Raw genomic sequence first — 17,287 nt, forward strand, 5'->3', positions numbered from 1 at the left:
TTATGGAAGGTCTGTGCACAGAGGCAAAACTTTCCTAAAGGCATTTGTTATCAATTCTCTATCTGCTTCTTGGGAAAAACATTTCCTTTGCTGGTACGATGCTGTGGGTATTTTTACCACTTATCCTCCCTAAACAGTCTGTGATCTTCTCCAAACCCATGCTTCTTAACCCTGCTGCTCGGTGAAACCACCAGGGAGCTTGCAAGTTTCCAAAGCACCTGCCCCACCCTTGGAGATTCTGACTAGGCTGGGGCCTGGGGCTCCCAGGTGGTTCCAGCTGGCAGCCGCGGCTGTAAACACACCAGGTGAGGAGCGCACCTGTGGAGGGAGCGCGGGCTTGCTCTGTGCCAGGCGCTCTTCCCACCGTGGGATCTGGGCACCTATCACTACCCTCACCCGAAAGGTGGAAATAAAAACAGTTGTACTTCCTTGGGTTGTTGTGAAGATTAAAAATGAACATGCCACACACACAAAGCACTTAGCACAGCCCTGAGCATCCTATAAGTGCTGAATAAATATTACTTGCTATTGTTATAATCACTTTTGGGGGAAAAAAAAATGAAAGTGTTAGTCTCGGTTGTGTCCGACTCTGAGACCCTGTGGACTGTTGCCTGCCAGGTTCCCCTGTTCCTGGGATTCTCTAGGCAAGAATACTGGAGTGGGTTGCCATTTCCTGCTCCAGAGGATCTTCCCAACCCAGGGATTGAAACCAGGTATCCTGTATTGTAGGCAGATTCTTTACCATCTGAGCAACCAGAGAAGATTAATGGATCTTTACAAGAGACAAGGGCTCCAGTCTCTGACCCTCAGAAGGCATAGGAGGGCGCTCTGCCCCAGAAACTGGCTGACCCAGAGGGCTTGTCCCCCTGTCCCCACCACGCCAGGGCTGCTCATCAGCACAGGCAGCAAGGAGACCTCACGCTCCTCTGAGGGCAGGTGTGGGCCCATCAGAGCCTGTGGGCAGCTCCCCTTCACCACCACCACCAGGCACATGCACAAGTTCTCAGTGTCCAGAAAGAAGGTGAAAAGCAACCAAAAATAACTCACTTGACCATATAATAAATGCCAAGTCTTCTCCCAAGAGCTTCAACATGTCAGTGAGGTGTCCTCTCACTCTACGATGCAGGTTCTTTAGTGACCTTCACTTCACAGGTGAGCAAACTGAGGCTCAGAGCAGGTAAGGCAGAGATTAGCCCCGGGCACAACACTAACTACTATCTTATCACAGTCCAGCAGCTGAAGCAGCAGCTCTGGCTAAGACTACTCGGCATTCGGGGAAGCAGAAAAATGGTTCTTTCTGTATATTTTTTCCCAAGTACATGGAAATCTTCTGGTCACCACCACCATGAAGCTCTCCCTTTAACAACTGGAAATGGCAATATTACCTATACACACCTCTGGATCGGATGAATGCAAGAAAATGAAAAAGGGGGTAGGGTGGTAGGTAAAATGATGTGATCATGAAGAACAGAAGAGGTTCTGTCCAGCATATGGTAAAGTGGGAGGCTCGGTTTTCTCACTGGAGGTTTTCATCAGTACAACTGGTGTAAATGCGTGTTTCCTAATAATTATGCAGAATACAACTGCATCCTTTCAGCCAGGGAAGTTAGGCCAAGGTCCACACCTAACTCCTGTCTCCTCCCCTCCCTGCCTCCAGCTGTGAGAAGAATCACAATCTTAATTCCCTTGAGCCCACAGCCTTAGGAAGCCTGGGGCTGGCAGCCAGCCCAATGGAACTATGTGAGCAAAACAACCAAGTGAACCGAAGCCTGGGGGCCCTGGTGGCAAGGACCCCAGAGGGCCAGCCAGAGCTCAGGCTGGCATCAGCCTGGCCTGGCTATGGTAGATCACATTGTTAGAAATCACGGGCATGCCACCAAAATTAAAATTCAACTACCAAGTAATTACTCCAGAGCAAGCAGCTTTAATTTACCAAAGTGGCAAACTGCAATTATTGCTCAAAATGACATCCTTTCCTGTATGACAACATTTAATACTCTCTGAAAAAAAATTCCTTAATTGCATGCATAATTTTAAATTACTGTAATTTGTTCAAGATTCTGTGAAAAATCACCCCCACCTTTTTTTGAAAGACAAAAGAAACAGAAGGATAATAGAAAGTCTTAAAATTCTGTGACTAAGTTATACAATTTGGGGGGATAATGTTAGATGTAGACTACACTGGAATTTTATAAAACAAAGTAAAGATGAATAACTTTTAAAATTGAAAATATGTTAAAGAGGAAAGTTTATAATCCCAGGCGGGTCAAGCTCATTACACTATTACACGGTACCTTTTAATTTATTGTCTTAAAAACTCATATTCAACCGAGTATAACGTTTCCCATTTACTTTTCTCCACCTTAAAATAACTTTTGTGCCCATAATTCATTAAAACAGTGAAAACAGATACTTTCATTTTAATTTTTCTTTCTTTGTTCCTTGCCATCATTACAGAATTTTATTAATTATGGAGAAGCCAAAAGACATACTTTCAGCTGAAATAAGAGATGAAACTATTACAATAACCTCAGTTCCAGTTTCTATAACAAGTAAAACAAAAACTCGAAACACAATTTCTTCATCACGTGAAATATGTCCTTGGCACGTTCTCTTTTTTCAGAGTAACTCTATCTAGAAAGGAAGTGCTCCTTTTGACAAGAAGCAGCAGCTTAGAGCTGCTGCTAAGTCACTTCAGTCGTGTCCGACTCTGTGCGACCCCATAGACAGCAGCCCACCAGGCTCCCCTGTCCCTGGGACTCTCCAGGCAAGAACACTGGAGTGGGTTGCTATTTCCTTCTCCAATGCATGAAGGTGAAAAGTGAAAGTGAAGTCACTCAGTCCTGTCCGACTCTGAGCGACCCCATGGACTACAGCCTACCAGGCTCCTCTGTCCATGGGATTTTCCAGGCAAGAGTACTGGAGTGGGGTGCCATTGCCTTCTCCAAGCTTAGAGCTAGTGCTCCTTAATTACAAAAGCGGCTTACCTGTCTTCACCCCATAAAACTTGCACATAGCTTCAGTCAGGACACAACCCTCAAGTCTACCCCTCTGCAGAACGCAGGTTGGACACAGGGGTTCCTGGGAGCAGTTCTCCAGGGCTGCTCTGCTTCCAGATGCCCTGTCCAGGGGTGAGCCCAGCCAAAATCCAATAAGCCCTCTGCCTCTCAAGACTGGAACCCTAACAGCACTGAGTCCACCTGCACTTTTGCATTTGTAAAGACCTTGTCTGAATCCACCAGGGGGGTGGTGGCCTTTCTCTAACCAACACCCAAGCTCTGTACTGGGCGGTAGGGCTGTGGGCGAGCCGCTCCAGGGTCAGAGCCCTGCTGGGTCCTTCCTGACACCCAGGCTCCTTTGTCAGCATTGTTACACTCTCCACTTCTAAAGACCAGCAAGGAGGGATGTAATGTACCCTACGGGACCAAAGCCAATAATAATTTAGTTTATTTCAAAGTTTCTAAGACAGTAGATCTGAAGTTTTCACTGTAAGAAAAAATTTATAACCACATGTGGTGATATTTGTTAACAAGACCTTTTGTGCTATAAAAACAAGTATCACGTCATTAGGTTGTTCATCGAAAATCTACATCAACTATACTTCCATTGAAAAAAGAGCGAGAAAAAAAAATAAGGAAAACAGCCTGCTCTCTCTATTAGTAGGTTCTGTATCTGTGAATTCAACCAACCACAGATTAAAACTATTTGAAAATAAAACTTTCCATAAAGTTGCAAAAAAGCAAAACTTGAATTTGCTGTGTGCAACTCTTTATATAGTCTTTGTATTATATTAGATATTAGAAGCACTCTAGAGATGATCTAAAGTATATGGGAGGATATGCGTAGGTTATATTCAAATACTGTGCCCTTATATATGGGACTTGAGCATCCTTGGATTTAGGTGTCTGTGGAAGGACCTGGAATGAATCCAAGGGACTATTATACATCAGGAAAGCAGGGAGGGGAGAAGAGGGGGCAGTGCTCTGCAAGGCCTCGATCCCCAGACACACGTCCAAGGTGGGGTGCTGAGGGTGGGACATGTTGACAATAGGGGAGAAGAGACACAGAGGTTCCCCCGGGCCTGGAGAGGGTGTGGGGACAAGACTCTTCCATGGCACCATCTCAGGGGCATGTGGGTTTAATGAACCAAAGTGAGGAGAAGAAAAAGATTCTTGGAAAATTCTAGGGCTTCCCTTGACCACCTGGTGACAATGTGAGGCCATCCTTGGGCTACTAACAAGAGAACAGGTATGACTTTTCATAGCGGTGACTGAAGGGGAGAACCTGGCTACCTGGGAAACGATGTCAGAGCTTTTGAAGGCAGCCAACACATCAGGGCCTGGGGCTCAAAGGCCTGGAGTCGAGCAGCTACGTCAAGCAGGTAAGAAATATAAATGTGAAGACAATTACGATCTCATCTTACTTTGCACTGGGGAAGATGGTTATCAACAGCTATAATGTTAAGTCAGGAGTTCCCACACGCCATGGGAGTTAACCCCTCTTTGCTGCCTTAAGCAGATACTTGGCCTCTGTGTGCTTTAGATTCTTAGACTGCATTAACAGAGGAGGGAAAAATCTACTCTGAAAAGCTCAGCAAAATACTGTGAAATATTAGCCACTGATGGGGAGTGAGAAAGCCCTTGGTTTAGCAGCAGGCAGACCCTGATACACTTTCCGTGGTCATAAATACATGTGTGTACAAATCTTTAATAAAATTTTCCTCTTTAAAGTGACCAACCCTTTGCCACTCATCAGGGCTTAATTTCCTATGAACCGTAAAGAGATAGTCCAGATTGGAAGCTAGGATGCTTTAAAAGTCCATTTTCCCTGGAAATTCCCCTCTGACCTCTGCTTTCCTTTGTGAACTGTTTCCCTTATCTCATCTACTCTGAAACAGTCACCATGAGCTCACATAGCAGCCCCTGACCACCCACATCTTGCTGCCTCAGCAAAAGCCAGACGTGTGGAAGAGAACCGGCAACGGAGCAGTCACATCCGTGTGCTTCACACCCAGAAAACCGCCTCTTTAGAAGCGTCCCAGCCTCCTTTGCCCACAACCCAGGGCAGGGGACAGCAGGACCGCTGATGCAACAGTGGTCAGGCAGGGGCTCTGGCTCCCTGGGCAGAGGGAGGCTCACCTTCACATTGGGAGTGTAGAGATTCCTGAGAGAGGCCAGGGCCGCGGACAGCCCCTCGGTGCTGTACCCGATCCACAGGGCCTGGAGGTGGCTTGAAGAGATTCCCGTCTTCTTGCTGAGGCCCTGGGAAAAAACAGCGGCAAATCAGCTTCAACATCTCCTCTCCCACATGCAGCATGGGTCTGAAGCAGGTGAACGTCCCCGCTGAACACGAGGCAAAGGCTGTGTGCACAGAAAAAGGCTCGGACCTGTAAGCATTCCCGTCCTAAAACCAAGGGTCAAGGAACCAGCCTGCCTTTGCTACAGTAACTGTCCGCCTGGCGGAAAGGATGGCAGTTGAGGGAAAAGTTTCTCTTTATAGAGGTTCTCTAATCAATTAAAGGAAGAATAAATGTTAGAGTATCACCATTTATAGTCCTTAACGAAGGAAGAGGCCAGTCATGGCTGATGGCCTCCCACCAAGCACACAAGCTGTCCTGACCCCAGAAACCTCATGCAGGCTTACAGAGCATTTTAACTCTAACAGGCAGACCTCGAAGACATTGCAGGTTTGGTTCCAGACCACAGCAACAACGTGAGTCATGCAATTTTTCTGGTTTCCTGGTGCACTTGAAAGCTTTATGTTTACATCATACTGTAGTCTATTCAGTGTGCAATAGCACTGTCTAAAAAAATGTATTAATACATACCTTAATTTTAAAATATTTTATTGCTAAAAAATGCCAACCATCATCTGAGACTTCAGTAAGTTGTACTAGTAACATCAAAGATTGCTGATCACAGAACACCATAAGAAGTAACAATGAAGAAGTCTGAAATATTTTAAGAATTTTCCAAAATATGACACAGACACATGAAGTAAGCAAACTCTATTGGAAAAATGGTGCCAAAAGTCTAGCTCAATGCAGGGGAGGCATAAACCTTCATTTTGTAAGAAAAAATACAATTATTTGCAAAGTACAAAAAAGCAAAAGTGCAGTATTACTTTTACCTGTGTAAAGTAATTATGATATGCAGGGGAGGGTGGTAAGGGAGGAATCAAACCTGAACCTGATTAAACTGCTCAAAATAACTACCAAAGAATAAAAAATCCAGAGGAAAAAGGAACAAGTTAAACTAGGCCACAAGAAACAAGGACACCATCAGAAAATCCAGGTGGTAAGAAACTGCAGAGGTCACATAACTCAGCCTCTTCCATAACTATTTAACAAGGAAACAAAGGGGAATGAATGAAGTGGAAACTTGATTTAGAGGGTGGAAAAGTGAGAACAATGGTTACTTTTAGGCAGGGGCCGGGTCTGGAATGGGGCTCACAAAGTTGTCTCCAGAACCAAAACGTCAATGCGGCACCAATGAAACCCTCCCTCCAGCGGTGTGGGGCTCACCTTGAAAATGTGTGCCTTCAGGATGTGATGGCCAAGCTCCATGGTCTGCTGGCGGTTCAGCTTGCCCTCCTGTCGCGAGAACATGAATGCCAGCAGAGCGTGCCCGTTCCTAGGACGAGAAACACAAAGGCTGGTAACCAAAGACCCCAGTGCACCTCCCTGCAGGCCCTTGGGGTGAACATCACCAAACGACCCCTGAACTCTCCTGCTGGTGTCTCAGCATCACCATATGAGAGGGGTGGAAAGCTGCTTCTTCACAGAGGATGCCAATGTTGTTTACTCCTTACGTCATCTTCTCGAGACTCCCCTATCTCTGTGGAGTGACTCAGAGAGAAGCCCCAGGACAGGGCAAGTCTTTGTGGAACCACCCACTCTGTGTTCATCAGCCATCACTCTCGTGTAATTTAAGTCTTTCACAAAAACACAAACTCCATGAGACTAAGGGTCTTGTCTAAGTCACAGCTTGGTCACAATACCTAGCAAATGCCCAAGACTCAGTAAGAACCCAAATATGCATTTCTTGGATGGATGGACAGATGAAGGTCAGATATGTGCAAATGGACAGATGGAGCAGAACCATACTGGACCTGACCCTAGGCCTCGTGTCAGTACAATCACCACTGAGGGCAGACTGGGCCAAAGGACAAGACCTTACCATGGGAGGGAAAGCAAAACCAGGCTGCACGCAGACATAGCTCATGATCAGAAAACAACTAGCATTTTAGGCTCGAAAGGAACACAGCTCCTTGTAGGGGTAAGAAAGCTAAGCTGTGTAAGTGTGTTTGCCATGTCTGGGCACAGGGCGGACATTCAACTGACGCTACCAATTAATCCCCCTACCAGCCCTCTCATGAAGGAGCCACCTTATCCACTTTCCCCTCCATGTCTGTAGAACTTATTCTGTCTCCCATGGACTCCATGTCTTCATCTAGGCCAGTGTGTTTGGAAAACATGCTAAGGGCTGCTTACTCCAGCAGCAGTGACTGCTGTGTGAGGTGAATCATTTTCATTTCTATTAACCTGACACTTGTGAAACTTTGTTCTGCTGAGAAAAAGCAGCTAGTTGTAGAGAAAAAGATAAACACTGTGAAAAAGAAAAGCATTCTTCTAACTGTGTTTTCTAGTCATTGCTGATCTAGAGGATTAAAAGCATGCATCACTTAAATCATATTTATCTATCCAGATGCTTGCCTGTTTCTCAATTATACAGCATGTTACAGATGAGGAAACCAGGGCAGGTGGAAACCACAAGACTGTTTTTCGTCCTACAGGAGAAGGTGTGACATGTAAGCACCCACTGCCACTGAGTCTCCCACTTACCGTCTTGTAAGGGTCTGGAGCACATGCCCTGTGCTCCCTTGCACACACTATCTCCCAGACCTCATGCTTCAGCTCCCCTTCTCACAGGAGCACCTCCCCTGCCCCCATGGAAACCACTCTCTGCCGTCTCCCAGTGCACCATGCCCTCCCTGGCCCACGTCAATGGGCTAGTCCCACATGACTCTGATCAGGGCCAGTCTCCCCACCACGGGCTCAGCCACCCTCAGTCTCCCAGTTTGCTAGCTCTGTGGCCATGCCAGCTGTGACCACCACAAAACCTGCTAAGTACTGTGGTTGGCTGGCCCTGGTGGGTGATGACCACCCACCCTTCAGTGGTTGGGCCAAAGGTGTCTGGTGTGCTCAGCTAAGCACATGGCTTCCCACCTCTCTGAGGAAACAATTCACCACACAGTCATTGGGTACCCGAGCTCCTCTACACTGAATATACCTTTACATCCTTCCTTCCTAAGATCACAAGCCTCCTTCCAAGTCTACCCACACTTACTGTCCATTTTCCAAAGCTTACACATATCCAGCTTTTTACCACGTGCCAGATGCAGAAAGAGTAACTAAATTATTTTATTAACCTGTTTGACCCTGTGAATCATGAAGTATCATGATTCCAAATTGGTGTGCTTGGGGGAAACAGAGGCCTGTACAGGTAAATGATGGGCCCAAATAGGTGATAATGCCCGAGTAGAGCGTGACCACAGTCTACATAATATGAGCCCCTGTGCTCTTCCTCAGCATAACCCAACTTATCCAATCATTTGTGCATTAACATCCCCCTAGAACCAGCACCTTATTTGATACTGGGGATCTCATGGGGAACAATGTGAGGTCCTTGCCCTGAGGAGCTCTCAGCAACTGGACTGGAGACACGTAAACAAGACAAAATCAAGCTAGAATCGTGCCGTGAATGGATGCTGCAGAGGCAAAGAGGAGACTCGATGACCGCATTCCCTCGAGTTTCTAATTTCTCCCCCTTCACAGATTGTGTTTCCATGAACATGCTGTCTCAAGGATGCTTCCAACAACATCCCAATCCCTTGTGTTGTTTAAAACATAAACCAAAACTCTTCCCCACCCTTAACCCCAAACCTCTCCACCCTTTTACTTTCCATGCCAGGATGCTGGCTCTCCTCTTTCACTCCTCACGACCCAGTGGAAGGAATCTCCTGGAGATCTAGGACCCTCCTCCCGCAACGAAAAGCCAATGGCTTCCTCTGAACCCTCAGCTCTCTTCACTTCTCAGCAGTGCCTACTTCCTTCCCCTCCTTCCCAGAAATCATTCTCCCTGTCCCAGAAGTCCAGCATTCCCTCTCCCCCAACTGCACTTCCTCACCATGTCCCACCGTTGCCTCTCCATCAACGATGCCAGATCTTTAACTCCAACCTCTCTTCCAATTGTTAGACCCCACCTGCACCTTGGAACCCCACAACCAACCCCATGAGCTCACACTGCTAAACTCCAAAGCAGCTCCTGCCTAACAAAGCCAGCTCTGTGCCTCTGCCTCTCTGACCTGCCCTTAGAGCAATGCCATCCCTCGTTTCTGAAGCATAACACCTCAGAGTCATCCATACACAGCACCTCCTCGACTCTGCCTGCAGGCCAAGCCAGGCCCATCTACCTCATGCTAGCAAGGCTGCTCTCCACTTCACTATCTTCCTGTAAAATGGTCTGACTTGGTTAAATATATCATAGAACATCTGTCACCTAGTTTTTACTGACTGGCTAAATAACCTGGGAGTTAGTTTATTTCCCAAAGCACTTTCAAAAGATAATCAACTCTTAGCCCAGTGTCACCTAAGAAAACACCTTATTTACAACATAAAAGAGCAGCTAGACCAAGAGAGTCAATGGTAAGTCAATATTCATGGAAGAAACATATACATTACCATATGTAAAATAGATAACCAGTGGGAATTTACTGTGTGACACAGAAAGCTCAAATCAGGTGCTCTGCGACAACCTAGAGGGGTGGGGTGGGGTGGGAGGTGGGAGGGAGGTTCCAGAGGGAAGGGACATATGTATACCTACGGCTGATTCATGCTGATGTATAGCAGAAATAAACACAATATTGTAAAGCAATTATCCTCCACTTAAAACTCAATAAATTAAAAAAATATTCATGGGAGAAATGGATTACGTGGCTCACAAGTGCTTATTCATTTCATGTCCAGGCCTTAGCATTGGATTAAACGGCCAGGGCAGCCCAAGGGAGACAGCTGAGAAGCTTGTTAGACCTCTTACACAGGGCCGGGAGCAATTCCGAATCAGAGAAGGCAGGAGCAATGATGCTGGAAGTGAACCCACCCTTATCCAAGAACATTTGCGCTTCAAATTCCTCAGTCTCTCACCCTGACTAACACCACGCTGCAGGGTGGGCAGGCTTCCCGCCTACCTCCTCCCCTGGACAGTGGGGAGAGCTGTGTCCTGGCCCAGCTCTGCTACAAAGCCTCAGTGGACCTCTGACTCCTCGGATGCAGCCGCCCACCGCCAAATGAGGCACCTGAACTCTGAACCCGATTCCTCCCAACCCCAAACCCCAATCTGCTATCCCTGCAGGACACAAGTACAAAATGAGGTGGCCGGAAGTGATGGCTGCGTTCCCCTCTGGGGCCACAGATGCATCAGATCCCCGGGACAAGACGCCACAAGCTCAAGAGGTGGCAGAACGGCACTGAGAGGCAGTCTGCAGATTCCCACCCCCGCAAAGGAACGGAGCCGTGAACAGGCTTGAGGGAAGCCAGCTGTTCCCTGCAGCTGGTCCCACACTCTCCTGCACGTGTCCCTGAGAGAGGGCACTGGGACCTAGAAGAGAATCACAAAGAAATACCGCCCAGGCACCACCAGCTTCTCCTTCATCCAGATGTACTAAGGAGTCCTACAATACTAGCAATTAAAGGAAGGAAGCTTTCACATGGAACTCTACTCAACGTGATGTGGCAGCCTGAATGGGAGGGAGGTTTGGGGAGAATGGATACATGTATGTATAAGGCTGGGTCCCTCCACTGTCCACCTGAAATGACCACAACACTGTTAATTGGTTATGCGCTCAGTCGTGTTTGACTCTTTATGACTCCACAGACTATAGCCCGCCAGGCTCCTCTGTCCATGGAATTCTCCAGGCAAGAATACTGGCGTGAGTTGATTCCCTTCTCCAGGGGATCTTCCCAATCCAGGGATTGAACCCATGTCTCCCGCATTGGCAGGCAGATTCTTTACCAATAGTGCCACCTGGGAAGCTGGTTAACTGACTATACCCCAATACAAAATAAAAGTTTAAAAAAAAAAAAAGAAGGAAGTTTTTGTTTGAAGGCTTCCCTGGTGGTTCAGACAGTAAAGAATCTGCCTGCAACTCAGGAGACCCAGGTTCAATCCCTGTGTCGGGAAGATCCCCTGGAGAAGGGATTGGCAACCCACTCCCGTAGTCTTGCCTGGAGAATCCCATGGACAGAGAAGCCTGGCGGGCTACAGTCCATATGGTCACAAAGAACTGGGCAGGACTGAGCGGCTTGCACTGTATCATTCATGCTGTGTTGTCTTTCTGCAAAATAACATGAATCGTGTTTGTGATCCCTTCACCAGCCAGGCATCAGGCTTCCTGCACAGAGCTGCTGGGTAAGCGGCCCGTCATACCTGGGTTCACACAGGAAGGCTGTGTTCTCGCCATCTGCTCTCCACACGAGCCACTCCCTGAAGGATGGGTGGCAGAACATGCGGGTTTTGTCTCGCCGCTTGATGAGGAAGCAGGAGAGGGCATCCATCCTCTGCTGGAAGTCCTCCCAGCCCTGCTCCCCTTGGACATGGCCGGCATTGATCGCCTGGAAGATCTGCTCATCCGTCATGGGGTGGAGGGATGCCAGGGCCACGTTTAAAATGGGAAGTGCTCTCTCGAAAGCAGACTGGGTCATGAACTTCATGTTGCACTGCAGCAGGTAGAGCTCGGACAGAGACACAGGCACCACCTTGTAGCTGGCGCTCTTGATGACCAGGTGTCCCCTTTGGAAGAGGTCCAAGGTGAGCTTGAGGTACAGGTAGGAGCCGAGGCTCCGCAGAACCAAGTGGCTGCTCACTTTGCCGATGAGGGCAGCATCAGCCTTGCCGTTCAGCGAGATGTTGCTGAGGATGTCCTGGCTGCTGTGGACCCTGTGCTGGACGTAGGCGTGCAGGTCACTGTGGATGTCCTTATTGTCCGGAAAGTCATCCAAGGACAGCTTGACAAATGGCAGCTCGCTGACAATTTCCTGCAAAGGAACAGGGCCCCACAGTGTCACTCCAAGGAGATTTCTTTTTCATGTCAGCTGCACTTCAAACCAGATCCCCGAGTTTTCTTTCAAGGAGGATTTTCATGGATTACAGGGACTCATTGTTTTATCTTAAAACATGTAATAGGATAAATTGAAGATAAAAAGCTTATGTGAAAGAAATGCCTGATGCGAGATTAAATCAGAAAAGGCTTTCCTGAGGCCCTTATCCGAGGATGTGGAGCCAAGTGAGATGGAAGAGCCTTGAGCTGACAGTGACAACCTGGCTGCACCAGCAAAGGGGCACTGAGACCCCAGGTGACCTGTTACACCCATAATCTTTACACTGTGCAACTGGTGATTCAACAAGCACAGACACCCACCACCTCTGTGCATCTAAGGCCATGGCCAGACACTGGGATCAGAGGCGTTCTTCACCGTGCGTCAAGATTCCCAGCCAGGGCATCGGAAACCGCCCCCAGGCTGGGCCCCGGGACTGCTGTAATGAAGCTGTTAGACTTGCATACAGCCCACTATTTTTTTGTTGTTGTTAGGTTTGTTGTTTTTTTTTTGGTAAACTTTTAAATTGCAGTGTGATATACAGAGGTGCACAAATCCTAATTGCATGGTGTCATTCACTTTCTCAAGGCCAATTACACCTGTGGGACCAGCAGGGAGACAGAACATTACCAGCTCCAGACACCCCATCCCTTTGCCATCCCACAGGTGACGCTTAACAGGAGAGGTGAATTTTGTCTTTTTTTTGTTTAAACGTCCCACCATCATTTCCGTAGCATGTCCTCACTGAATGCGACAGCTGTAGGAGGCAGGCTGAGGACTGTTACCCCACAATGATGCTAACTGAGCCTGTGAAAACTCAACACAGCTCGAATGCAGAGCACAGGATTCCTGCTCCCGTGCTGCTGACTGCCACACTCTGCCCGCTGTGTGAAAAGTGACTGAAAAGTGTATGATCAAAGGTCTATAAAAACAAACGCAAGTGCAAATGAGGTCCAATTCTACTTTTAAAGAGGAAAAGAAGGACCCAAATGCTATTTTTCAATAAATATCATCCAAAAAGGGAAAAAAATAAAAATCCATGTCTTGCATCATTACTAAAAATGGACAGGGGTAGATGTAAGGAGTCAATGGTTGTTAAGATGTCATTACAGAGTTCAAATGAGGGGACAGCTGAGGAAGAGAAAAACACATACACTCTTCATTTTGCTGCAAGTGTTATCTCGTGTTTAAGTTTTAGGAAAAACTGGACCTTTTTTTCAGAATTGGCTTTAAAAATCTTCCTCCTTTATCTCTCCCTTATCTCTTCATCGAAAAAAAGAAAAAAATTCACTGCAAACCCATACAAATAACTACCAGCAAGAATAACTTGAAATCCTAGTAGGCTTATTGGCCAGGCCCCTAAAACAGCCCTGCAAACTGCGCTGCGATGAACTGGGGCGAGACACTTCCGTTTTGGAAGCACCAGTGTAGCTTAATCAAAGTAGGGAACTTACCTGACACCTTGACAAACGTGCCTTGGGGGTAAAAAGGTTACAGCTTTGCCTGTTTAGGGCTCTGTACACTAATATTTCAAAGTTCTAATACACTTTTCAATTCAGCAGCTAAATGATTTACAACAGTTTAGGTTGTTAATGTTAACCTAAAATTATAATTATAAAAATTGCAAAATTGGGGCATAGGGTCTTGGAAAGAGATTTGAGAATTCTTTTTTTACCTGGAAATTGGCTCTTACAGTCACAATCAACTTCAACCAAGCAGGGAATTTAGAAATAATCTTGGTAATAAAGGAAGAAAGCGTATCTCCATAATCAGGTTTATGAAACTCAGCTTCATTTAAGCCATCTATCAAAATAATGTATTCTTCTTCAGGAATTTTCTGCTCTAAAAGATAAAATGATTTTTTTAAATTAAGAAATTATACATTTCTATAAGAGAGCACCACCCAGGGTATTTTAATGCACAATTTAAAGTGTTTGGGAAAACTAAAAAGGTTTACATATGGCAGAATAAGTGGTTTTCACAGAAGCATATTTTCTATTAAATTTGTAATGAAAACCAGAGTGCAGAGCCAAAAGAAGATCAATTTCCACCAAACAGTTTTCAGAAACATTCAGCATCACATGCATTAGCAGGATCTCACCCACGTGCATGATTACAGTTAGCTCTTCAAGAACTCCTGTCACTGGAGTGAGTGACAGCAAAGACAGCCAGCACGCACTGAGATCAAACCTGCAAAAGACTCTAGGTCCTGCCCCCACCCCGCCCCACAGAGCTCCCCTGATGGACTCTGGGAGGGCAAGCTGACCCTGGAAGGTCAGAGCATCCCACCGAAGGCACACAGCCAGTGGAGGCGAGAACTCTGCTACACAGAAACCTCCAAGCCTGAACCTAGCTTTCTATTCACTTGGTGCCAGCTTCCTGCCCGGCGATGAGGAGCAGCGATGGCCTATCTGCTTCACTCCCCTCTCCCTGGCGCCAAATGGCAGAAGTGCTATGGAGACAGGTAGACTAGCTCAAAAGGTAAGGAGCAAGGGGCAGGAAGGATGAATAGACAAAGGCTCAGAATATCACTAATGCCCCTACTGAGACGGTCAAGGGCAAAAAAACCCAAATGGCCACTTCAAGAAATGACTTTAGCTTCAACTGAACAGTGAAAGTGTGTGCGTTCAGTTATGTCCAACTCTTTGTGACCCTATGGACTGTAGCCCACCAGGCTCCTCTGTCCATGGGATTCTCCAGGCAAGAGTACTTGAGTGGGTTGCTATTCCCTTCTCCAGATCTTCCCAACCCAGGGATCGAACCCAGGTCTTCTGCACTGCAAGCAGATTTAGCATCTGAGCCACCAGGGAACAGAGGACCCTGGAAAAAACATGCTGGCAAGTTCCCCAAACAATCAACGTACTACCAATGTACTCCCTTCCTGCTGAGTGCAAAATATGCAGGCAGCAGTTTCTAGGGAGCAAGTCATCTAAATAACCTCTGGTTACAAATTAGCTACTTTGGAAATGTTCAACTGGGGAGCTAATCCTTACTGGAGGTATTCCATTTTTAAGGACACTATTTGGAGGGGGACAAGGTAGGGCCCTGGACAGAGGATTCTGAGGAAGGGGAGGAGACATGCACCCCTACATCCTCCCTGTGCCCACTTTGCTCCCTCCCCCAGGGCCGAGCAGACGCCCACCCCCAATCTGAGGACCATCCCAGGGAGGGGGAGGACATGGCTGGCCGCTGGGAGGTACCGTTTCTCAGGCTCGTGAGCGGCTCCAGCACGCCCCGCTTGAAGGCGGCCACCGGGTCCTGCACACAGGACCTGAGGCTCAGCATGCTCTGGAGCTGGGGCTCCCTTATCAGCAGGTCCCGGTAGGCGGCCAGCTGGTGGGACCGGCAGAGCAGGGCCGCGATGCTGTGCACGAACTCGGGCACCAGGCACGTGTAGGTGTTGTCGGCCTGGCAGTAGTGGTAGGCCACGACCTGCGGGGAAGCAGAGCCGTCAGCATCGCCGTCCTCTCCACACGGCTCCCTCCACGCTCTCCAACGGGATGCGGTGCTCCCATTCTCTAACAAGACGCCTTCCTTCTATACCCCAGGACTGAGTCATCATTTAGCTTAATGGATTCAGTCATTCCTCCACTTTGGAAGGAATGCTCAAGTTTGCTGAATTCTAGGCAGACTTTAAGTTGTAGCTGTCTGTCTGTCTTGACTGCCCCTAAGATCCCCACAAATTACTCCCTCTGTGTTGAATATAAAAGAATTTCAGGAAATGAAAGGTCTACTCTGGCTTAAAACAATTTCGAGCCATCTGGACAGTCTTGATATCCACTAGTACCATAGTCGGTACACGTCTGTTTTAAAAAAAGAGCAGCATCTCCTTGGGAAACTCATTTCCAGCATCTAAAAAGCAGATAAAATTGGTGGCAATGAAAGCCAGGCTGTCAAGTCACTGCTGCTTCCTCTTGGTGGCAAGAGGGAAGGCAGCCCGGCTCAGGCCCTCAGCCTCCTCCCCACACTTCCAGCAACACCATGGAGAAGTTCAACAGCAGCACTGTTTGAAGGATCAACAGCAGACATTACCAAAATCCTGCCTATCATGTGAAGGGACACACAGGAGAAGGGAGGCTCCTGCCCAAGCGCTGAGAGGATCCTTTTTGTTGGGATGGATTTGAAGTGGCAGCAGGCTATTCATTAGAGAGACCCCCAAGGCAAGTGCCAGATGTGGCTCTGTCTTGAGAGTGGGGGGCATACTGCAGACAAATGAAAAATATGCGACTTTCCCAATGAGGATGAATGGAGGAATGTAAGCACAAGCTGGTGGCGGTGGTGGTGGTTTAGTCGCTAAGTCGTGTCTGACTCTCTTGCGACCCCATGGATGGTGGCCCACAAGGCTCCTCTGTCCATGAGACTTCCCGGGCAAGAATACCGGGTTGCCATTTCCTTTCTCCAGGGGATGTTTCTGATCCAGGGATCGAACCTGTGTCTCCTGCATTGGCAGGAGGGTTCGTTACCACTAAGCCACCAGGGAAGCCCTAAGTACAAGGTAAGGAAGGTGAAAAAGGTCAAAACACATTCATGTAAAGTGCTTTATGTTTTTCAGAAGGGTCTGTGTCACTGCTGTCCCGCTCAGCCCTACAAGCCCTGCAGAGGCAGGACAAGAACCACTGGCTATGGATCAGATCTGAGGGCAGCAGACACAGGTTAATGCCCTGCCAGGGAGACAGTCAGTCAATGGAAGATCTCAGGTCTGATTCCAGGTCTACAGACTCTCACAAAGCAGGTGGCAAGACAGGTGTGGCCAATTTGGAACCCACGTGACTTCTGTTTTTGATTACATCTATCATGGACACTGGAGAAGGAAATGGCAACCCACTCTAGTATTCTTGCTTGGAGAATACAGTGGGCTACAGTCCATGGGGTCACAAAGAGTCGGACACGACTGAAGCAACTGAATACGCATCATGGACACTCAGAGGGAAGAGACCTGCTCTTCCCTTCTCAACTGGACAGAGCTTAGCAGCAACGCATGGGGACCTGTGAGCTTGTGCAAACTACCAGTGACCCAGCACCGCAGTCCGCCTAGCATGGTGTTTGATAATAGGAAGTCTGGCAATCCAAGAGTGGGGCATGAAATCAATTTGGAGCCATAAAGCCTTTTTTTTTTTTAAATTTAATACAGTG

The 17,287-nt window shown here is 47.6% G+C and overlaps 1 protein-coding gene across 13 annotated transcripts in view; it reads right to left on the bottom strand.

Annotated features, from left to right (window-relative positions):
• TANC1 (tetratricopeptide repeat, ankyrin repeat and coiled-coil containing 1) overlaps positions 1 to 17,287 on the bottom strand; it is a 252,857-nt gene that overhangs the window by 37,193 nt on the left and 198,377 nt on the right. For all 13 annotated transcript variants that reach the window (XM_044934922.2, XM_044934949.2, XM_044934939.2 and 10 more), the window contains 5 exons: positions 15,355 to 15,586; positions 13,830 to 13,996; positions 11,487 to 12,094; positions 6,524 to 6,632; positions 5,139 to 5,261 (listed from right to left, as the gene is read on the bottom strand). In XM_044934922.2, the coding sequence (XP_044790857.2) occupies positions 5,139 to 5,261; positions 6,524 to 6,632; positions 11,487 to 12,094; positions 13,830 to 13,996; positions 15,355 to 15,586 (1,239 nt within the window). The remainder of the gene's footprint in view (positions 1 to 5,138; positions 5,262 to 6,523; positions 6,633 to 11,486; positions 12,095 to 13,829; positions 13,997 to 15,354; positions 15,587 to 17,287) is intronic.

This window comes from Bubalus bubalis, chromosome 2 (genome assembly GCF_019923935.1).
Source record: "Bubalus bubalis isolate 160015118507 breed Murrah chromosome 2, NDDB_SH_1, whole genome shotgun sequence".
In the NCBI taxonomy this organism is placed as follows: domain Eukaryota; kingdom Metazoa; phylum Chordata; class Mammalia; order Artiodactyla; family Bovidae; genus Bubalus; species Bubalus bubalis.